This window comes from Camponotus floridanus, unplaced genomic scaffold (genome assembly GCF_003227725.1).
Source record: "Camponotus floridanus strain SB8 unplaced genomic scaffold, Cflo_v7.5 scaffold17, whole genome shotgun sequence".
NCBI classification, from domain to species: Eukaryota; Metazoa; Arthropoda; class Insecta; order Hymenoptera; family Formicidae; genus Camponotus; species Camponotus floridanus.
The window spans coordinates 2,522,792-2,546,861 of NW_020229292.1; the positions used below are offsets into that span (position 1 = coordinate 2,522,792).

At 26.4% G+C, this 24,070-nt stretch overlaps 2 protein-coding genes and 1 pseudogene across 4 annotated transcripts; all 3 read right to left on the minus strand.

The window, feature by feature from the left end:
- Positions 1-1,269: 1,269 nt before the first annotated feature.
- Positions 1,270-22,465, minus strand: LOC105257849 (maltase 1-like). 3 transcript variants are annotated; one of them, XM_025407289.1, is made up of 9 exons: positions 6,758-6,962; positions 6,305-6,492; positions 5,859-6,128; positions 4,998-5,240; positions 4,724-4,906; positions 3,856-4,015; positions 2,252-2,347; positions 1,818-2,163; positions 1,270-1,354 (listed from the first exon to the last, which is right to left on the minus strand). In XM_025407289.1, exons 1-9 carry the CDS (start codon positions 6,927-6,929, stop codon positions 1,285-1,287), a joined length of 1,728 nt encoding a protein of 575 aa, XP_025263074.1. In that variant the 5' UTR covers positions 6,930-6,962; the 3' UTR covers positions 1,270-1,284. The 3 variants fall into 3 exon arrangements, with proteins under 3 accessions (XP_025263074.1, XP_025263075.1, XP_025263073.1); XM_025407290.1 differs by lacking the exons at positions 1,270-1,354; positions 1,818-2,163; positions 2,252-2,347; positions 6,758-6,962 and adding exons at positions 2,668-2,859; positions 3,326-3,671; positions 22,386-22,465 and having other exon boundaries at positions 3,760-4,015; XM_025407288.1 differs by lacking the exons at positions 1,270-1,354; positions 1,818-2,163; positions 2,252-2,347 and adding exons at positions 2,668-2,859; positions 3,326-3,671 and having other exon boundaries at positions 3,760-4,015; positions 6,758-6,961.
- LOC105252919 (maltase 1-like) lies at positions 11,731-16,426 on the minus strand. Its single transcript, XM_025407292.1, has 8 exons — positions 16,246-16,426; positions 15,794-15,981; positions 15,370-15,639; positions 14,338-14,580; positions 14,072-14,254; positions 12,778-13,030; positions 12,344-12,689; positions 11,731-11,876 (listed from the first exon to the last, which is right to left on the minus strand). The coding sequence occupies exons 1-8, from the start codon at positions 16,400-16,402 to the stop codon at positions 11,807-11,809; spliced, it is 1,710 nt and encodes a 569-aa protein (XP_025263077.1). The 5' UTR covers positions 16,403-16,426; the 3' UTR covers positions 11,731-11,806.
- Positions 18,140-22,073, minus strand: LOC105252920 (annotated as a pseudogene).
- Positions 22,466-24,070: the final 1,605 nt, after the last annotated feature.

A 24,070-nucleotide genomic window follows, 5' to 3' on the forward strand; every position in this document is an offset into this window, starting at 1 on the left:
TAATAAAGTTGACAAAGCCAGGTTCTTTTAATTAAAATTTTTTTACTTTTTCGTTTTATTTTAATTATTAATTTTCAGTTTTCATTTTTTAAAAAATTTTTTTAAAATAAATTTAAATAAAATTTAAAATAAATTTTTTAATTTTTGAATATTATTATATTTGGAATTTAAAACTACTATAACACGGTCTTCAATATTAAGATATTTATATTTAAACACATGCTTTTATCCTTAGTTGGCGCAATATTTTTATATCACTATTTTTGTAGACAATACACACAATAGTTTGATATAATTAATGCGTATTTGGCGCCCTTTTTTATTTTTTTTTAAAAAGGTAAGTTTTTAGGTATTATATTATTATAATTATACAACTCGCTCCCATTCCCAGTCATAAAGATTGGATTTTGTCACATTCCGCGTAAAAAAATCAGATTCTCTTGAAAAGGGAGAATCCCTTTTTCAAAAAATCACCAAATAAACGTGCAAGCAAAGCATAAGCAACTCTAAACAGTTGTTTACTTGTTTAGACCTTACAATTCATTCGAACCCACATATCGCGTGATTTCAAGACAGTACGAATGTTACACTCTTGACCCATTCTTTTCTGATCTGGATGTAACAGTCTGATGAATGTATAATTACGAGATAAATAAAATACGTTTTAAAAAATTTTTATAAAAATAAGTTACACAAAATTATATTTTCCGTTATTTAATCATAAAAAATGATAATACTAAATTTAAACAGCAAAATAATAATATATTTTTATTAGTACGATTTTAAAAGATTTTGTATCTGATTTAATTATTTAATTAAAAATGTTAATATGTTCAGTATACTTAATTCATTAACAATTACATATTAATATGTAATAAAATATATACATATAATGATATATAATTTCGTATTCTTGAAAAAATAATACAACAGAATTCAATAATATATAAATTAGAGATTATAATATTAATATATAATATGTAAATATATTAATAATACTAATATTATATTAACATTAAATTAATATTATATTAAAAATTAACGATATAGATATTTAAATGTATATGTTACAATTGTATATATTTAAATACATATATTTAAATGTATATTTTACAAATATTTATATGTATTTATATGTTATAATTTTGTAACAATACTTGTTAAAAAGTAAATCATAGTTAAATAAAGTATTATTTATTATTTTTTATTACAGGAAATATTACAATTTATAAATATACAATTGAAAAAGTTTCTATTTAAATATGTACTTCAAAGGTAGTATATTTATTGAATATTGAAAGACGTATATATTAAAGCGGCTTTCTCAGGTAAATATATATTTTTTTTGTCAACCCTGCAAAAAAGAAATATCAAAATGAATTATCTGCATCTGCCAACATCATCAGGCAATATTTATAATAATACAATGTTTGCAAAAGTTATTTTTTCTTGCAAAATGTAAAAAAGATTTTTTTATAAATTATATATGTATATAATTATACATTTATTAACATATGTTTTAAATAAAATATCGTAAATAAAACAAAATCTCTAATTGCAATTAATTAAAAACAAAAATTTGTTAGCTAACACTTTTAAAAATATAAAAAAGTATTTTTTAGAAAGTGAAAAGTGCTTATAATTATAAATTTGATTAAGAAACTGTTGTTGATAAAACTATAAGTGATGTTGATTTGACGTTTCTAAAACAATCATCTTCGTTGTCGAATAAAAAATTTTATTATAATTATTTCATAATATTTATAGTTATAAGTATGTGTATAACAATATTAAAATAGTATTCAACAAAATCGTACCATTCTTTTAGAGAAGAACGAGAACCCAAGCTAGCAACTTTTAGTTTCATTATTGCTGGAAGATTATAATCTGACAAATCAACTGTTTGAGAGATGTCATCCTCGAAATTAATCAGAAGTAGCACGGTGCGAGCATCGCTGCTTCTGATCACATCCAGAACTGTACCATTGTTCGTCGTGAACGATGCATAGCTTCCTTGGATAAGCGCTGGTTCCTTTCGATGCAAATAGGCTAAGGTTTTATAGATTTTATAGTGTGATTGATAACTACGCTCCTCTGCCTGCAAGTTCAACGTCTTATAGTTTGGATTCACCGGAAGCCACGTCGAATTTGCCGTGCTAAAACCTGCCGAAACGAATAATTAATTGATTCAGATTTAGAAATACATTATTAATTAATTAAACATTATAAATCGCAAAGATTCGTCTTCTACCTGCGTTCTCTTCCGCACTCCATTGGAATGGCGTTCGTTCTGGATCGCGAGATATAGCCGCATAATGATCTTTGCCCGCGATGCGAGCTAAGGGATCTTGTGCATCCGTCCAGGATATATCCAAATATTTAATTAAAAATGTTAATATATAACATATACAATATATTTAAAATATATTAACAATTATTAAAATATATCTACAAATAAAATAAAATATTAATGTAATTAAATGCGTATAATGCGTGTGTATAATTTCTATTTCCTGAAGATAATGCAACAAAATTTAATAATATATAAATTGAAAATTATAATACATAGAAAATTAATATTATAAGTGTTTAAATTATATACGTTTCAATTTTGTGAGGATACTTTTAAAAAAGTCACAATTAAATGAAGTATTTTTTTTAATTTTTTATTGCAGGAAATATTATAATTTTTAAAAGCATAGTAAAATTACGTTGTAGGAAATATTATAATTTTTAAAAGCATAGTCGACAAAGTTGCTATTTAAATACGTGCTTCGAAGGTAGCATATTCATTGAATGTTTAAAGACGTGTACACTACAGCTGCTTTCTCGGGTAAATATATATTATCTATGTTAACCCTGCAAAAGATATATAAAAATAAATTATCTGAATTTGTCAACATCACCAGACAATGCTTATAGCATAATAGTTTGCATAAAGTATATTTTTTTTGAAAAACCTAAGAGAGATTCTTTTATAAATTATATATGTATATAATTATACATTTAGCAACATATGGTTTAAATAAATATCAAACAACGGAAATCAAACAATACTTATAATTGCAATCAATTAAAAACAAAATTTGTTATCTAACACTTTTAAAAATATAAAAGCATATTTTTCAAAGAGTGAAAAGTGTTTATAATTTTTAAATTTGACTAACAAGAAACATATTTTTGTTAATAAAACTACAAGTGATGCTAAACGTTTCTAAAGAAATCATTCTCGTTATCGAATAAAAAGTTTTACTATTACTTCATAAGATTTATAGTTATAAGTATGTGTAAAAACAATTTTAAAAAAGTACTTAAAAAGCCTTACCGTTGTTTTGGAGAAGAATGAGTTCCAAAGCAAGAAACCTGAAGTTTCAATTGTTTCGGAAGATCTTGATCTGACAAATCAACAAATTGAGGGATGTAATCGTCGAAATTAATCAGAAGTAGCACGGTGCGATCATCGCTGCTTCTGATCACACCCAGAACTGTACCATTGTTCGTCGTGAACGATGCATAGCTTCCTTGGGTAAGCGCTGGTTCCTTTCGGTGCAAATAGGCTAAGGTTTTATAGATTTTATAGTGTGATTGATAACTACGCTCCTCTGCCTGCAAGTTCAACGTCTTATAGTTTGGATTCACCGGAAGCCACGTCGAATTTGCCGTGCTAAAACCTGCCGAAACGAATAATTAATTGATTCAGATTTAGAAATACATTATTAATTAATTAAACATTATAAATCGCAAAGATTCATCTTCTACCTGCGTTCTCTTCGGCACTCCATTGGAATGGCGTTCGTTCTGGATCGCGAGATATAGCCGCATAATGATCTTTGCCCGCGATGCGAGCTAAGGGATCTTGTGTATCCGCCCAGGATATATTCCTGTCGTCCACCATACCGATTTCGTCGCCGTTATAAGTCACTGCCATGCCCGGCAAAATCATGGACAACATGGTCATTTGATCCAATCTGCCTGGAAAACGCGAGGCTACGCGTGGCCTGTCATGATTTCCCAACTGAAAAAATATTACTTTCATATTAAATTCATATTATTTAAACTTCATTTATAATTGAAAAAAATAAATTTCCTATTTTTATATAACATAATACAAAATCTGAGATTCTATTGTATTTGTCACGTTTATTTTTATGAATAAGATCCATGTAACTATTGTAGAATATGAGAATTAAGCATTTGAATAAAAATCTTTTACCAAAAATACAACATACAATACAACAACATTTTGGAAAATATTAAGCCTTTGTAACTGATTTATATATAGATTATATTCTCAATTCATCTTATATATATATATATATATATATATATATATATATATATAGAGAGAGAGAGAGAGAGAGAGAAAGAGAGAGAGAGAGAGAAAACAAAAATATGTACAACTTGGATTTTTCTTTTTCAAAAAGAAAAGTTTTTAAAAATGTATGCGATAAAAATTTATAACATTGTAAATTTAAGTAAAAATTTTTCATGATTCCAGATGTAATAAATTCTGCCGTTTTTTTAAACTATTTCTAATGGAATAAAATATTTATTTTCACAATTGTATAATGCAATGCTTACAAAATATTCAATATAAATAAAAATTATAAAGCTTTTTTTATATAAAGTAATTAAGTTAGAACAATAGAAAATCTGTTAAATTTCATCAAAAGGAAGAAATAAAATAATCTTTTTATTATGATGATTTCGTGTAAATACGCACCACCCAATTGTTGCTTTTACCATATGGTACTGAGTTTATCCAGAGGTCTATTGTGTTTTTGAAATCTGTTGCGGTTGAGCTATTAGTGACATTTGTAATAAATAGGAAATTGAAAGGCAACACATCATAGTCATAATATTCTAATGTATGTTCTAAACTGCTGTACGTCTCCATCACTAACATCTAGAGAAATTAGAAAGAGCACATTTTCTAAATCAATAAGTCGTAAGTTCAAAAACATATAGATTTGAAAGAATAATATTGCTTTATTGACCTTTTGATCTAGATTACGTTCATCAGCATATCCATCTAGGTATTTTCTCCAACTTCCAAATAGCTCGTAAGTAGGTTTTAGATCAGCAGTGTAAATAGGCTCTAAATAGGTATACTGATCCGGCGTGGAATCAGGCGCATAACTTCTAGGCTCATCTCGCAATTCTTTATCCTCAAAAATATACGGGGCAGAATCTACGCGGAATCCATCTACTCCTTTATCCAACCAGAATTTCAGTGCGTTCTATAACCGATCGAAAAAGAAACATTAAGAGTTGTAAGAATAAGCTTAAAGAGCTGTAATGTCCAAGATGCTTTATACGCTTTCTTAATATATTCTTCTGGTTAAAACTTTGTTTTTAAACATAAATTTATATTTGGAATTCAATTTACGGTTATAAATTTTCACTGAAACTTTTATATACATAAATTAAAATCTGAGAAATTTATAATCTAGATTAAATAATAAATTTTTAATTGAAGCATAAATACGATAACAATATAATAAAGAATGAATTAATATGCAAACTATTAATATTAATAAATTATAATATAATTTATTTTGTAACACATATGTGTGTAAGATCGTGTTTCAAGTAATAAGTTAAAGAATATATTAAACATTTTGAATTAATAGAAATAATAAAAATTATTATATTAGTTTTTATACTAATAATACTGACAAGATTTATTAACCTAATTTATTAAAATTATAAACACAATAATTTTTTTTATTAAAACACAAATAATATTAATGTGACTGGAACACCAGAAACAAAAATATTTTAATGAAAGTCTTCTTCCGGAAACACAATATATATAACAACATTTTAGAATAATCGAATTTTTCTTTGAAACTTACTCGCATCTCCTCTACTACCTCCGGATTTGAGTAGTTCAAATCCGGCTGTATTGTACCGAATTGATGAAGATACCATTGCTTTAATGAAGGAACATAAGTCCATGCGGGAATATTAAATAGACTGAGCCAGTTGTTAGGAGGTGTTTTGTCATCTTTATTTTTACCGTCTGCCCATATATAATATTCCTTATATTTCTCATCGCCTTGAAGAGCCTTTTGGAACCATGGGTGCTGGTCAGACGTATGGTTAGGTACGAAATCGAGGACAACCTATAGGAATGATAAAGTAACTATAAAAAAAAATTAATAATTCTCTACATTTAATTATCATAATATGAACAATCAAATTATATTATATATAAAAATTATGATTGGAATAAATTAATTGATTGACATAAAATTATTTTATATTATATATAAAAAATCATGTAGGCAGACTGCCGCACTTTTAGGCCGAGTTTATGAGCTCTCATCACAAGTTTCTCAAAATCTTCTAGTGTACCAAATATTGGAGCGATTTCCGTAAAATTAGATATGTCGTATCCACCATCAGCCATAGGACTCGAAAATATGGGCGACAACCATATCGCGTTGATGCCACTATTCTTGACATACTGGAGCTTTAAAGTTATTCCTGAACATCGGAAAACAAAATTTCAAATTTTGCTCATGTTGCTATACTTGACTTATTGATTTTACCATTAATATTTATCAATAATAAACCTACACACTCGGAAATTAATTAAATATAATTAGCAATAATTAATCAATAAAATTATAACATATATATAAATGTAATAATTTTTTATTCTTCATTCTTATTTTTTTTTTTAATTCATTTATTCTTCTCTTCTTATCTTATGCGATATATATTAACAAATAACGATTGACATATTTACCATTTAGATCGCCTACGCCATCACCATTGGAATCATAGAAACTTTTCGGATAAACCTGATAGAAGACAGTGCTGTTCCACCACGACTTATTGAAAATCTCTGCAGATGAACTGCTGAGCAGCAGCAGTAACGCACATAAACTTGTTGTCAGCGACATAATTGCCGTTTGCATTTGTCGAATCTGAAAATGCTTATATATACATTCATGACTCTGAAAATCAGTTATCTTCTTATTTTTTAAAATTAATTTTCTTCGATCATGCTTAATAAATGTTGCAATATTTTTACGCTTGAGAAAAACAAATAATTGACATGCATAGAACAAATAGATTGATTACTGCTGCTGTATGACTTTTTCATAGTCATTTATCAATTATTGCGATAGATAACTAAAATTTCATGGAAAGATCGCAAAATTAATGACAATGAATCTATATAAATGACAGAATCTTTATCAATAATAACATTATTTGTACAATGAGGAATCGGAAATTACCATAATTTATGATCTGTGATGTGTCGTATAGTTTTAAATTAAATTCAAAAGTAACACAAGGATTGCATTTAAGCGCGACTTTGGAAGCTTATTTTATTATAATCATGTGTATTACCACATTTAAAATATTTCTAGGCTCATACAATCTTACAAATCTTAGATTTAGTTTACAAAATTAAAATGCATTTCTTTAAAAACTTTATTTAAAGAAAATTTGGTCGATCGTTCATTTGAAGACCTTCAGTGTCTTTCAAGCCTTTGTTTGGGAAAATTTTCAACGGTTGGCAATTGGCAATTCCTTAATTTTTGCAGGATAAAAAACATATTGAACAATTGAACATAATGAACATATTATTAATATAATGAATAATTTCGCGTTTTTACTCTCGTAATGCGAAGATATATTTTGAATTTTGTACGGAATTCGTGATCCGCATTACAATGATAGGCAGTATAAAAGTATATAGCGTAATATTGTGCCTAAACATGCGACAGGTATCTTCGTAGAAGTTCTGGAATTTGAGATATGTATGTTTATATGAATTTAGCCTGCTTTTTCCAATGCTCTTTTATATAGCATTTATTTTTATTAAATTGTATTGTGTACATTATACATATATACTACATATATATTAACATTATACATATATATTAAATATTATACATATATATTAACATTATACATATATATATATTATACATATATATTAACATTATACATATATATTAAAAGCGAACGAACGAATCAAAAACATTTAATTAAGGCAGCTAGATCGTATATCGCTATCTGTAATACGATTTTTCTAAACAGTTCTTCTCTGTTAAAAATCCTCGTAGGACTCGCGTAGTCGCGAAATATGATTGTTCTTGTCGCAGCTAATATCAGAAACATGTACACGAGAATATGAATATAAAGAATATGAATATAAACGAACATATATTAGTGAATTTTTAAGATTGATTTTATCGAATAAACAGATATTTAAATATAAAAATGTTTTTTATATATTAAAGAAAGTCGTTTTTGTTAGACTTATTTAAAATGAAAAGTTACTAAAGAATTATATCATTTTATTTATATTTTTAGAATTTTTGATAGGTGTCAATATGCTTTTATTTCTTCATATTGTATTACTTATATATCTATATTTATCTTATTTTAATACTTTGTTCCAATTAAAAAATTTTCCTGTTTTTTCTTTTTATTTTTCTTAGACATAATTTTTTTATAATACATCATTTATTATATGTTTTAATAATTTGGAATTTGACAAATAATTAAAAATTAAATCGAAATGGCACATAAGAGCCACAGCGCGATAGTTGGTGCGCAGAGAAGAAACAATAATTTCTTCTTTTTTATTTTTTATTATTGGTTTATTTCAAAATTAAAATTATAATAATAAAAAGCGAACGTTTCGGATTATCTTTTGATCCTTTCTCAGTGCGTGTAAATATGCTTTTATTTCTTTATATTATATTACTTATACATAGTGTATCTTAAAAAGCTCCCACTAAGCAAATATCGTTATTCCTGATTAAAAACCGAGTCGAAAAGTCCTGAAATTTTTTTCCATAATGCTTAATAAAGCAGTAATTAATGAATAAAGTTGCGCCAATAAAAGGACAAACTTCCTCGTTATCAACATATGAAGATTTGGATGAGCAAAAAAATAAACTGTTTCATGTTAATTTTTAAACAATTTATCTTTTCAGAAATCTTTTTAATACTTAAATCTAATTAATTATTTAATGAATCTTGGAAAAAAATAGTTCAGGACTTGGTTTTTAATCTCAGGAATAACGTTATTTGCTTAGTGCAAGCTTTTTAAGATACACCCTGTACATCTATATTTATCTTATTTTAATACTTTGTTTCGATTAAAACATTTTCCTGTTTTTTTTTATTTTTCTTAAACATAATTTTATTATAATATATCATTTATTATATGTTTTAATAATTTGGAATTTGATTCAAATAATTAGAAATTAAATCGAAATTGGCACATAAGAGCCACAGCGCGATGATTGGTGCGCAGGGAAGAAACAACAGTTTCTTCTTTTTTACTTTTTATTGGTTTATTTCAAATTTAAAATTACAATAATGAAAAGCAAACGTTTCGGATTATCTTTTGAGTCTTCTTCAGCGCGATGATAACAATGTATTACGAATTATGACGCATTACGTTATAAAAATTTATTTCTCGACGCACAGGTGGCACCAAATTACAATCTCCCGCGGAGATCTAGCAAGCGCGCTGCTTCCAACAGTCCGTCAAGTATATTATAAATTTGCTGTGCAAAGTTGCAGCAGAAAATAAATATGTTTTAAATATGTTTTAAATTATATATAGTAAATATAACTATATATATTAAATTTCTATTATTAAAAAAATATTGATAAAGATGAACATTTTTTAAATATTTGTTTGCAAAAATAAATCTATTGATGAGGATGATGATTGTTATACACAAGTTTGCTCTAAGCTTAACTCTAACTTAGAGAAAGTTGGAAATAATAAATTTTAATGTAAGGTAGCGTAAATTTATGAAAGTGAAGAAGAATAAAAAAAATTTTGCAAGTAAAAATTATGACACATCCAATCAAGAGACACAAAGGGTGCCTTGCATCAAGTTCACGCAGAGTCTACACACGAATCGGACAAATGAGAGTTTATCCTGATCTTCAGATTATCAGACCTCAATAACGGATCGAAATTTTACTAGGTTTAATCGATAAAGCCAATGAATTGTATAAAAATTTGAATTGTATAAAAAAAGTATTTTTATTTTCGTTCTGCGTGTTTTATGAACGGAGATATCATGATGCAAAATCGTGAAATGGAAATTTTTATTTAAGAAATGTCTTTATCATCATCATCAATACACGTGTACATGCACAACACATAGAAAGAGGAAACGTATAGTTCCTACTTTCGACAGAAGATTACTTGTGATATTAATGACATGTGTCATTAGTAACATATGTGTCATTAATTAACCGTGTTTTGAGCAGTGACAAGTTAAATAATAGATAACAACTTTAAAAAATAATTTCAATTAAAAAAACTTGATGCTGTTAATAAAAATTAGCACATATTCTAATTATTAATTCTAATTATTAGTCTAACATTAAATTAGTCTAACATTAAATTTAATTACTTAGTTTCTTTAATTAATTTATGTTGAGTTACATTTGATAATTTAACAATATTTCTAAGCGAAACAATATATAATAAAGTTGACAAAGCCAGGTTCTTTTAATTAAAATTTTTTTACTTTTTCGTTTTATTTTAATTATTAATTTTCAGTTTTCATTTTTTAAAAATAAATTTAAATAAAATTTAAAATAAATTTTTTAATTTTTGAATATTATTATATTTGGAATTTAAAACTACTATAACACGGTCTTCAATATTAAGATATTTATATTTAAACACATGCTTTTATCCTTAGTTGGCGCAATATTTTTATATCACTATTTTTGTAGACAATACACACAATAGTTTGATATAATTAATGCGTATTTGGCGCCCTTTTTTATTTTTTTTTAAAAAGGTAAGTTTTTAGGTATTACATTATTATAATTATACAACTCGCTCCCATTCCCAGTCATAAAGATTGGATTTTGTCACATTCCGCGTAAAAAAATCAGATTCTCTTGAAAAGGGAGAATCCCTTTTTCAAAAAATCACCAAATAAACGTGCAAGCAAAGCAGCATAAGCAACTCTTAACAGTTGTTTACTTGTTTGTAGACCTTACAATTCATTCGAACCCACATATCGCGTGATTTCAAGACAGTACGAACGTTACACTCTTGACCCATTCTTTTCTGGATGTAACAGTCTGATGAATGTATAATTACGAGATAAATAAAATACGTTTTAAAAAATTTTTATAAAAATAAGTTACACAAAATTATATTTTCCGTTATTTAATCATAAAAAATGATAATACTAAATTTAAACAGCAAAATAATAATATATTTTTATTAATACGATTTTAAAAGATTTTGTATCTGATTTAATTATTTAATTAAAAATGTTAATATGTTCAGTATACTTAATTCATTAACAATTACATATTAATATGTAATAAAATATATACATATAATGATATATAATTTCGTATTCTTGAAAAAGTAATGCAACAGAATTCAATAATATATAAATTAGAGATTATAATATTAATACTAATATTATATTAACATTAAATTAATATTATATTAAAAATTAACATTATATTAATATTATATTAATATTATATTAATATTATATTAATATTATATTAACAATATTATATGTAACATAAAATTAAAATTATAGATATTTAAATGTATATGTTACAATATATATTTAAATACATACATTTAAATGTATATGTTACAAATATTTATATGTATATGTTATAATTTTGTAAGAATACTTGTTAAAAAGTAAATCATAGTTAAATAAAGTATTATTTATTATTTTTTATTCCAGGAAATATTACAATTTATAAATATACAATTGAAAAAATTTCTATTTAAATATGTACTTCAAAGGTAGTATATTTATTGAATATTGAAAGACGTATATATTAAAGCGGCTTTCTCAGGTAAATATATATTTTTTTTGTCAACCCTGCAAAAAAGAAATATAGAAATGAATTATCTGCATCTGCCAACATCATCAGGCAATATTTATAATAGTACAATGTTTGCATAAGATATTTTTTCTTGCAAAATCTAAAAAAGATTTTTTTATAAATTATATATGTATATAATTATACATTTATTAACATATGTTTTAAATAAAATATCGTAAATAAAACAAAATCTCGAATTGCAATTAATTAAAAACAAAAATTTGTTATCTAACACTTTTAAAAATATAAAAAAATATTTTTTAGAAAATGAAAAGTGCTTATAATTATAAATTTGACTAAGAAACGGTTACTTGTTGATAAAACTATAAGTGATGTTGATTTGACGTTTCTAAAAAAATCATCTTCGTTGTCGAATAAAAAATTTTATTATAATTATTTCATAATATTTATAGTTATAAGTATGTGTATAACAATTTTAAAATAGTATTCAACAAAATCGTACCATTCTTTTAGAGAAGAACGAGAACCCAAGCTAGCAACTTTTAGTTTCATTATTGCTGGAAGATTATAATCTGACAAATCAACTGTTTGAGAGATGTCATCCTCGAAATTAATCAGAAGTAGCACGGTGCGAGCATCGCTGCTTCTGATCACACCCAGAACTGTATTATTGTTTGTTGTGAACGATGTATAGCTTCCTTGGGTAAGCGCTGGTTCCTTTCGATGCAGATAGGCTAAGGATTTATAGATTTTATAGTGCGATTCATCACTACGTATCTCTCGCTCCAAGTTCAACTCTTTATAATTTGGATTCACCGGAAGCCACGTCGAGTCCGCCGTACTAAAACCTGCCATAATTAATAATTAATTGATTAAGATTTAGAAATACATTATTAATCAATTGAACATTATAAATCGCAAAGATTCGTCTTCTACCTGCGTTCTCTTCCGCACTCCATTGGAATGGCGTTCGTTCTGGATCGCGAGATATAGCGGCATAATGATCTTTGCCCGCGTTACACGCTTTGGGATCTTGCGTTTCCTTCCAAGATATATCCGTGTCCACCATACCGATTTCATCGCCGTTATAGGTCAATGTCATTCCCGGCAAAATCATGGACAACATGGTCATTTGATCCAATCTGCCGGGAAAACGCGAAGCTACGCGTCGATTGTCAGGATTTCCCAACTAAGAAAATATAATTTATATTACATTTCAATATATTTATTATTGAAAAAAAATAAATTTCCCATTTATATAAAACATGATGATAACAGAAAAATTTGAAATATTGTTCTATTTGTTACATTTATTTTTATAAGTAAGATCAATGTAACTAGAATACGAGAATTAAACATTTTGATGAAATTCTACCAGAAATACAACATATATGACGACATTTTAGAAAAAACTAAACTTTTGTAACATATACATATATGTATAGATTTTTAGCAATTTCATCTTATATAGAGAAAATAATGAAGAGCGGATTTTACAACTTGGACTTTTTTTAGAAAAGTTTTATAAATCTGTATCCGATAAAAATTTATAACTATATAAAAATTTAAATAAAAATCTCTCGTATTTAAATTCTATTCCTTTCTTAAAAATTATTTTTAATAGAATAATATTTATCTTCAAAAAATTATAGTATGACATATACATATAATATTCCACACTAAGAAAAATCACTTTGACTGTACCAACAAGACAAGATATAATGATTAAATTAAGTAGAAATTAAGTAGAAGTTCTTTTTATCATGATAAGACTCGATTTTTTATATAACTAGATAACTAGATAACTAGATAACTAGAATGTTTAATAGACTTTTTATAAGGATTTGATTAATATTTTCTAATTGGATCTATAAAACTTTTTGTTATATTAAATAAACATGAACAGAGTGATGTCATTTTTTTAATTTAGTTTTATTACCAAGAAAATTTGATAAACTTTTAACAGAAAAAAATTAATCATACTCATCTGATAATTCTTAAAGGAATTGTGATTCTTAAAAAAGTTCTGTCTATTTTCTAACAGATATACTGATTAAATTGATCATATTTCTAATTAATGCAACCAAATTTTTTTCTCAATACATATAAATAAGAATTATAAAACGCTTCCTTTACATTATAATTAGAACAACATAGATTCTGTTAAATTTCATCAAAAAGAAGAAGTAAAATTTTTTCATTAAAATTATAATGACGTGTGAATACGCACCACCCAATTGGAGACTTCATCATGTGGTATTGAGTTTATCCAGAGATCGATTTTTTCTTTGAAATATTTCGCGGACGATTTAGCAGTCACATTTATAATGAACTCGAAATTGAAAGGCAACACACTATAGTTATAATATTCAATCGTATGTGGAAAACTGGTATACGCCTCCATCACCAGTAACTAAAAAGATTAGAAAAAGCACATTTTTTAAGTCATAAGTTTAAAAACATATAGATTTGAGAAAATAATGTTGCTTTATTGACCTTTTGATCTTGATTATGTTGATCAGCATATTCATCTAGGTATTTTCTCCAACTTCCAAATAGCTCATAAGAAGCTATTTGATCAGTGGTATAAATGTGATTCAAGTACTCGTAATCTTGCGGTGTTTCACCAGCCGCATTACTTCTAGGCTCATCTCGCAATTTTTTATCCTCAAAAATAAATGCGGCGGAATCTACGCGGAATCCGTCTATTCCGGTATCCAACCAGAATGTCAATATATTCTATAATCCGTCAAAAAAATCATTGGAAGTTGTAAATTGTAAGAATAAGTGTTATAATGTGTGAAAGATTTTATACGCTTTCCTTTATCTTTCTGGTTATATAAAACTTTGTTTTTTTACATAAATTTACATTTCAAATTCAACATGCGGTTATAAATTTTCACTAAAACTTTCATGTGCAAAATAAGAAGCTATTTGAAAAAATTTATGATCTAAATTAAATAATAAATTTTTAATCGAGATAAAAATACGGATAAAAAAGTTAAACAATGAATTAATGTGCAAACTATTAATGCTAATAAATTATGACATAATTTATTGTATAACATATTACGTATATAGAAGATGATATTTCGAGCAATAAGTTAAAGAATATATTAAACGTTTCAAACACATTAATAGAAATAATAAGAGTTTTATTGGATTGCATCTACTAATAATACTGATAAAATTTATTAACATAATTTATTGAAATTATAAATGCGATAATTTTTTTATAAAATCACAAATAAAATTAATGTGACTGGAAAATCAGACACATTTTTCATGAACGTTTTGTTCCGGAAATTCAATATACAAGGTGTCTCAGTTTATTTTCGTCAAATATCGACTTTTCAAGGTCAAACCAATGGCATCATCTTATGGCCCCCTTCAAACCATACAACTTTTGTCTAAAACATTTTTTTCTAACTCTATGTAATATCGAAATATTTGACTGACAAGAATAAAATGGGACACCCTGTATATTAGCAACATTTTAGAACAACTGAGCTTTTCTCTGTAACTTACTTTCATCTCCTCCACTACGGCAGGATTTGAATAATTCAAATCAGGCTGTGTATATTCGAATTGATGAAGATACCACCGTTTTAGTGAATCGGCATAAGTCCACGCGGGGCCACCGGATACACTGAGCCAATTATTAGGTGGTGTTTTGAAATCTTTATTTTTACCTTCTGCCCAAATATAATATTCTTTATATTTCTCATCGCCTTGAAGAGCTTTTTGGAACCATATGTGCTCGTCAGACGTATGATTAGGTACAAAATCCAGGATTACCTATAAGAATAATAAAATAAACGTACAAACAAAAAGACGACGATATCGATATATTTCATAGGCCGAAAAAAACCAGTACTTTTCTACATTAAATTATGATCATAATATTAGCAATCAAGTTATATAAAATCGTGATATAGGAAAATTGCCGCACTTTTAGACCGAGTTTCTTAGCTTCCACCAAGAGAGCCTTGTAATCATCCATTGTACCAAAAATTGGATCAATTTCCGTAAAATTAGATATGTCGTATCCAGAATTGGCCATAGGACTCAAATATATGGGCGACAACCAAATCGCATTGACGTCGGAATCAGCGATATAGTATAGTTTTGAAATTATTCCTAAAACATCATAGAATACAATTTCAAATTTTGCCAATATATTTGGCTTAAGTTACTTTAGCATTAATATTTTTTAATAATAAACATACACAGGTTCATTGGAAATTAACTAAATATAATTAGAAATAATTAATCGAATAGATAATTATGCGAATGTAATAATTTTTTATTTTTCGTTCTTATCATCTTCTGTTCTGTTTAATTCATTCATTATTTTCTTCTTATTTTATACTTATTAACAAATAACGACTGACATATGCTTACCTTTCAGATCGCCTACGCCATCGGCATTGGAATCATAAAAACTCTTCGGATAAATCTGATAAAGGATAGTGTTGTTCCACCACGATTTATTGAAAATCTCTGCAGATGAACTGCTGAGCAGCAGCAGAAACGCACATAAGCATGTTGTCAACGACATGATGCCGTTTGTACTAGTCGAATATAAAAATTACTTATATATATATATATATATATATATATATATATATATATATATATAATGGCTAAATTTAATGACTAAAAAATCAGCTACTTCCTTATCAGTTATGCTTAATAAATGTTTGTGCAATATCTTTATTCTCGAAAAGAAAAAAATAAAACTAATGGCTTTATTATTTATTACAGCTGTGTGACTTCTTCATAGTCATCAATCAATTACTGCGATAAATGCCTAATGTTAAAAAAATCGCAGAATTAATGACAATGTCTGTATAAGTGACAGAATTTTTATTAATCATCAACATTAACCATAAAATACAAAATGGTAACGGTTCGTTAATATATACGTGGCAATAAACGTGGCAATGATACGTGATATCGTAAAGATATGATAAGCATATTATTTCAAATATAATTTTTTCAATTATTATAATTATAATATACTAATATTATGAATGATCATTGACGTAACGAATGATCATTGAATTTTAAGTTGCGAGATCATGAGAGATACTCAACGGGATACTGTTATCAATTTGTAAAAAGCGCAGAATCTGATTTATTAAGACTCAATTATTGAGAATTGTTTGGAATAGTGCGCTTATCAGATCTCTGTGAGATACAACTTAACATTATCTGTGCGTCGATTGACAGATAATTTTATAAATTAATATGTCACCATATAATATCCTCTAAACTATTAGTATATAATATACTATAATTGATATAGTGCTGAAAAACACTGAACTATCAACTAACAACTTTTATTTTAAAATTGCGACGTAATACAGTATTTTGAAAGTTAGAATTATATTTAATATCTAGAAAAGTAGAGAATTTTATGTATTTTTAAAAAGAATTATATATATATATATATATATACATTTTTTTTAAAATAGCATAATTTTTTATATATTAATTACATATGAATTTTATATATAATTTTATGCATATCAGCAATCAAAGTGCATTTTTTACATTTTATATGCCGAATACCTTCGAGAATTCTTATTTTAAATTTCTCATTGACCCTTAAAGCTTTAAAAATTCTTTTCCACAAGAAAAGAGGAACTCCGTTCAAAATTCGTTAACTCTAAAATTAATGAACACGGAGGCGTCTGGCTCAAGCAGCAGCCGATCCTATTAGCGACAGATATAAGTTGGATAAACCTCAATGAGTGTCCGCTAATTCCTCGCATATCAACCTGTATTTCCGGATGATTTCTCTATCAGACTTGATCTTATTAATCTAAAAAAAATTCAAACATTCCTGAATAAAGCTCCCAGTTCAATCATCCTTACATACTCCGTTTAGAATAACTTTCATTTAGCCATAGAAATTATGTGGCAGATGTATCCTCCTTTTTCAACATCCATTAAATACATTAAGAATTTTATTTTTTTTTTATTAATTCAAGATTAAAAGTAACTGTAATCAGAGCATAAATATAATGTTAGTTTCATATATATAATAATATTATAATTAATATTAATAATATTGTATTAATATTAATATTATATTAATATTATGTTAATAATATTACATGTAACATAAATTTAAAGTTATGGATGTTTAAATTATATATGTTACAATTTTGTAAAGATTTAAAAGGATTTAAAAGGATTTTTAAGGATTTGTAAAAAGATTTTTAAGGATTTGTAAAAAGATTTTTAAAAAGTAACACAATTAAATAAAAAATTATTTATTATTTTTCATTGCAGGATATATTGTAATTTATAAGTACACAATCGAGAGAAAGTGTTTACTCTACTACAAATATCATATGTACGGAGGTTAGATATGAAAATAGTATATTCATTGAATGTTAAAAGACGTGTACACTACAGCGGCTTTCTCCGGTAAATGTATATTCTTCACGTCAACCCTGCAAAAGATATAAAAATGAATCATATATCTACACACAGAATCTGTCAACATTACCATACAATATTTATAATGTTTGCATAAAATATGTTTTTTTTAATCTAAAAGACTTTTTTTATGAATTGTGTAATATATTTATTTTTTGTATTATATATTTAGTAACACATATTTTAAATAAAAAATATATCTATAACAAAAATAATTGCAATTAATTAAAAATAAAAATTTGTCATCTAACATACCTAAAATAATACAACTATTTTTTAGAGTAAAAAGTGTTTCTAATTATTAAAATTTGATTATGAAACGCACTTAATAAAATTAATAAAGAGATATGAAGTTAATAAAGTTAATAAAGTGACGTGATTAGACGTTTCTAAAATATCATCAAATATTTCTAAAATATTTTCTTTGTCGAATAAAAAGTTCGACTATTATAATTATTTAATAATATTTATAAGTATGTGTATGAACAAATTTAAAAAAATATTTAAAAAATCTTACTGTTGTTTTAAAGAAGAATGAGAGCCCGAGGAAGCAACCTTGAGTTTCAGTGTCTCCGCAAGATCATGATCTGACAAATCAACGTCTTGAGAAATGTCATCCTTGTAGTTAATCAGAAGCAGCACGTAACGATCACCGCTGTTTCTGACCACACCTAGGACTGCACCATCGTTCATGATGAATAATGTATAGCTTCCTTCGGTAAGTGCTGGTTCCTTTCTGTGCAAATGGGCTAAATTTTTGTAGATATCATAGTGCGAATTCTTAATACCCATCTCTTCCTTTAAGTTCAATTGTTTATAGTTTGAATTCACCGGAAGCCACGTCGAATCTGCCGTACTAAAAGCTGCCGTAACGAATAATTGATTAAGATTTAGAAATACATTAATAAATTTAAAAATTACATTAATTATTAATAATTTGTACAGCGTAAATCGCAAAGATTCGTTTTCTACCTGCGTTCTTCTCAGCGTTCCATTGGAATGGCGTTAGTTCTGGATCACGAGATACAACCGCATAATGCTCTTTGCGCGCTTTGGGATCTTGTGATTGTGCATAGAATATATCGTTATCGTTTACCATGCCAATTCATCGCCGTAATAAGTCACTGCTATGCCCGGCAAAATCATTGACAACATGGTCATTTGATCTACTCTGTCGGGAAAACGCGAGGCTACGCGGGGATGGTCATGAGTTCCCAACTAAGAAAATATAGTTCATATTACACTTCAACTTTATTTATAATTAAAAAAAAATTTTCTACTTTTACATGCATGATGATGACAAAAAATCTAAAATGCTGTTCTATTTTTTCACAATTATTCTTATAAATAAGATCAATGTAACTAGAATACGAGAATTAAACATTTTGATGAAAATCTTTTACCTGAAATACAAAATATACGCAAATATTTTAGAAAAAGTATGTCTTTGCTGACTTATATATAAATGTTTGGGAATTTATTTTACATATATATTGTAAATAATAAATAGCAAGAAATTTTTTTGCACAATTTCGATTTTTTTAAGAAAAGTTTATAACTTTGTAAAAATATGTGTGATAAAAGTTTATAACTTTGTAAATTTAGATAAAAATTTCTCATGATCGTACATTTAGTAAATTATGCCGTTATCATAAACTATTTTTAATGGAATAAAATTGTTACGATCAAAATTATATAATACAAAATTATATAATACGACATACATGGCATACAATACAAATGAGAATTATGAAATCTTCTTTCTTTAAATTGTAATTTCCTTACATTGTAAAATAGAACAATATAGAATCTGCTAAATTTAAATAAAAAGTGAAATCATTTCATTAAGATTATGATGACTTCATGTGAATACATACCAGCCAATTGGGGACTTCACCACTCGGCAATGAGTTTATAAACAGGTCGATTTCTTCTTTCACATCATGCGCGGACGAATTAACAGTCACATTTTTAATCAAATCAAAATTTAAAGATAATGTATAATCGGAATAATATTTTATTGTATGTGATAAATTGATAGCGGCTTCAATCAGCAACATCTAAAGAAATTAAAAAGAACATATTTTCTCACTAAACACAAAAGATTTGAAAAAATAATACTGCTTTATTGACCTTTTGCACTCCATTACGTTCATCAACATATTTATCCATAAATGTTCTCAAATGTCTTAATATTTCGTAAGTACGTTCTTGATCCATGGTGTAAATATGATTCAAATAAAAGTAATCTTGCGGTGTTACACCAGTCACATAACTTCTAGGCTCATCCCGCAATTCTTTATCCTCAAAAATATACGGGGCAGAATATACGCTAAATCCGTTTACTCCCGTATCTAACCAGAATTTTAATATATTCTATAAGTGGTCGAAAAAATTATTAAGAGTTGTAAAAATAAGCCTGAAGTGCTGTAATGTATAAGATGTTTTATACATTTTATTTATACATTTTTATTTATTTATATATTTTTCTAGTTATAAAACTTTTTTTCATATAAATTTATATTTCAAATTTCAATTTGCAGTTATAAAGTTTCACTGAAACTATTATGTATTATAATTATGTATTATGTATTATAATTAATATATAAATAAAAAGCAACCTAAAAAAATTTATAATTTAGGTTAAATAATAAATTTTTAATCGCTGCAGTAATACTATAACAAAATATTAAACGATGAATTAATATGAAATTAATATTAAATTATTAATATGTAAATGTACATGCATTAACATGAAAAAAAAATTAATACTAATTAATGCTATAATTTATTTTATGAAATATTTATTATATATGTGAAAGATGATATTTCAAGCAATAGATTAAAGAATATAACTTAACATTTTAATTGAATAAAAAAAATAAAAATTATTATTAGATATATACTAATAATACTGATAAGATTTATTAACATAATTTATTGAAATTTTAAACTCAATAGTTTCTTTATGAAAACGTAAAGAAATTAATGTAACTGAATCACCGGAAACATATTTTGATGAAATTTGATGAAAGTTTTCTCCCAGAAATATATATATATATATATATATATATATATATATATATATGTATATATATATACATCGAGATAGAGAAAGGGAAATAGGAAAGGTAAAGCAACATTTTAAAACTGGACTTTTATCTATAACTTACTTTCATCTCCTCCACTACGTCAGGATTTGAGTAGTTCAAATCAGGCTGTTCTTTAACGAATTGATGAAGATAAAATTTTCCTAATGAATCTACATAAGTCCATGCGGGGCCACCGATCCTACTGATCCAATTATTGGGCGGAGTTATGTTATCTTTATTTTTACCTTCTGCAAACATATAATAATTCTTATATTTCTCATCACCTTGAAGAGCCTTTTGGAACCATGGGTGCTTGTCAGACGAATGATTAGGTACAATGTCAAGAATCACCTATAAGAATACCATAGTAATTACATACAAAAAAAAAACGACAACATCGATATAATACACAGACTAAAAAAAAACAATAATTCTCTAAATTTAATTACGATCATAATATGCACAATTAAATTATATTATATATAAAAATCATGATATAGGCAAACCGCCGCACTTTTAAGCCGAGTTCATGAGCTTGTGTCAAGAGAGAATGGAAATCATCCATTGTAAAAATTGGATCGATTTCTGTAAAATTAGATATGTCGCATCCAAAATTTTTCATAGGACTCGAATATATGGGCAACAACCGGATCACGTCGATGCCACTATCCACGATGTAATATAAACTTTGAAGTTATTCCTGATAACATCAGAAAACAAAATTTCAAGTTTTGTTCATGTTTCCATACTTAACTTATTTACTTTAGTATTATTATTTATCAATAATAAACCTACGCATTCAAAAATGAACTAAATACAGCAATAATTAATAGCAATAATTAATTAGCAATAATTAATTGGACAAAATTATAACATATATATGAATATAATAATTTGTTATTCTTCATTCATATTCTTATCTTCTTTTTTAATTCATTTATTCTTCTCTTTTTGTCTTATGTAATACATATTAACAAGTAACAATTGATATATATTTACCTTTCAGATCGCCTATGCCATCACCATTGGTATCATACAAACTTTTCGGAGTAATCTGATAGAGAACAGTGTTGTTTCACCATAACTTATCGTAAATCTCAGCAGATGAACTGCTAACAAGCAGCAAAGCCGCACAAAAGTATGTTGTCAGCGACATGATGTTGTTTGTATTTCGTCGAATCTGAAAATTGCTTATATATACTTTAATGACTAAAGAAATGAGTTACTTCCTTATCAATCGTGCTTACTGAATACAATATCTTTACGCTCGAAGAAACAAAATAAATGACATAGAACAAATGGCTTAATAAGTATAGTTATGTGTGTCAGTCATCAATCAATTTCTGCTATAAATAACAAGTTTCATTCATGTATCGTAGAATTAATGACACAATATCTACAGGGTGTCCTAAAAGACAAGAACCCTTAAAAATTTCGAGAAATATATGTTTTATAGAAAAACATATTTTTAGATAAAAATTGTAAAGTTTAAAACAATCTATTTACTGATCTTATTAATTTGACCGTTGATAGTGTCGCTAAGGTCAGGGCAAAGTCACCCTAAATTTTTTAAACCGATCCCCCTATTTTTTATTGCATATTCTTGTAGCATATTTTTTATCTCCAGAGCTTCTCTTGGAGCTATATATATATATATATATATATATATATATATATATATATTTATACACTTTGCAGTCTGTTTTAAAGTTATTTTTTATAAGAGTTTATAAAAATTTATAAAAATTTATATAAGAGTTTATAAAAGTTTAAAAGAGTTTATAAAAGTTATTTTTTATAAGTAAGAATCTAGTTAACTAAGGCAAGATTGGTCGTAAATCCACAATTAAATCCACAACTAAATCTTAATTGGTTGAATCTATGACCGATTTTGCCTTGGTTACTATAAAATCCTTTACCATAAAAGATTCGATAACTTCGAAAGGTATCGCAAAGTGTATAAAATATTATTGTTGTTTATTATTATTGTTGCTGTTTCAAAAACTTTCTCGAGGTAAGTTACAGGAACATATAATGAAAAATAAGGGATTGCGTTTAAAAAATTTAGGGTGATTTTGCTCTGATCTTGGCGACTCTATCAATCTAATAAGATCGATAAATAGATCATTTTAAATCCTACTCTTTTATCTGAAATATTTTTCTGTAAAATACTTTTCTATACCAACTTATATTTCTCGAGGTTTTTAAAGGTCCCGACTTTTTCGAAATACCCTGTATATAAGCGACAAGATCTTTATTAATTACATTGTCCGTACAATACAGAACAATTACCATAATTTACAATGTTCTGTGATGTGCGGATATAGTTTTAAATTAAATCTGAAAATACCCCAAGGTTTGCATTTAAACACGGAAATGTTTCATTATAATGATGCATATTGTAGTAATGTACATGGCAGCATGACATAAATGATATTTAAAAAGAATAAATTGCATTATTTTCTGCAAATAACAAACTGAACACATTATTATTACCTGATAGCGAAAAAATATACATAGTAATATCTAATAGTAAGAAAAATGTAGTATACTGTAATAAACATCATATAGTTGGTAATATACAGTATAGTAAAATATATTAAAATAATTAAAATTAAATCAAAATTGGCAAATTAAAGTTGCAAGTTGGCAAATTAAGATTATAGCAAGGTAGTTAGAGAATA

What these genes read in the sequence shown, in the direction of transcription:
- LOC105257849 (XM_025407289.1), bottom strand. Translation starts at nt 6,929, where the DNA reads ATGCAAACGGCAATTATGTCGCTGACAACAAGTTTATGTGCGTTACTG. An exon ending in AGGTAGTAGAGGAGATGCGA is followed by an intron (nt 5,241 to 5,858) that starts GTAAGTTTCAAA and finishes GATCGGTTATAG; the next exon opens with AACGCACTGAAATTCTGGTT. An exon ending in GTAAAAGCAACAATTGGGTG is followed by an intron (nt 4,016 to 4,723) that starts GTGCGTATTTAC and finishes ATATTTTTTCAG; the next exon opens with TTGGGAAATCATGACAGGCC.
- LOC105252919 (XM_025407292.1), bottom strand. Translation starts at nt 16,402, where the DNA reads ATGTCGTTGACAACATGCTTATGTGCGTTTCTGCTGCTGCTCAGCAGT. An exon ending in CTAAGAAACTCGGTCTAAAA is followed by an intron (nt 15,640 to 15,793) that starts GTGCGGCAATTT and finishes TTATTCTTATAG; the next exon opens with GTAATCCTGGATTTTGTACC. An exon ending in AACATAATCAAGATCAAAAG is followed by an intron (nt 14,255 to 14,337) that starts GTCAATAAAGCA and finishes TAATCTTTTTAG; the next exon opens with TTACTGGTGATGGAGGCGTA.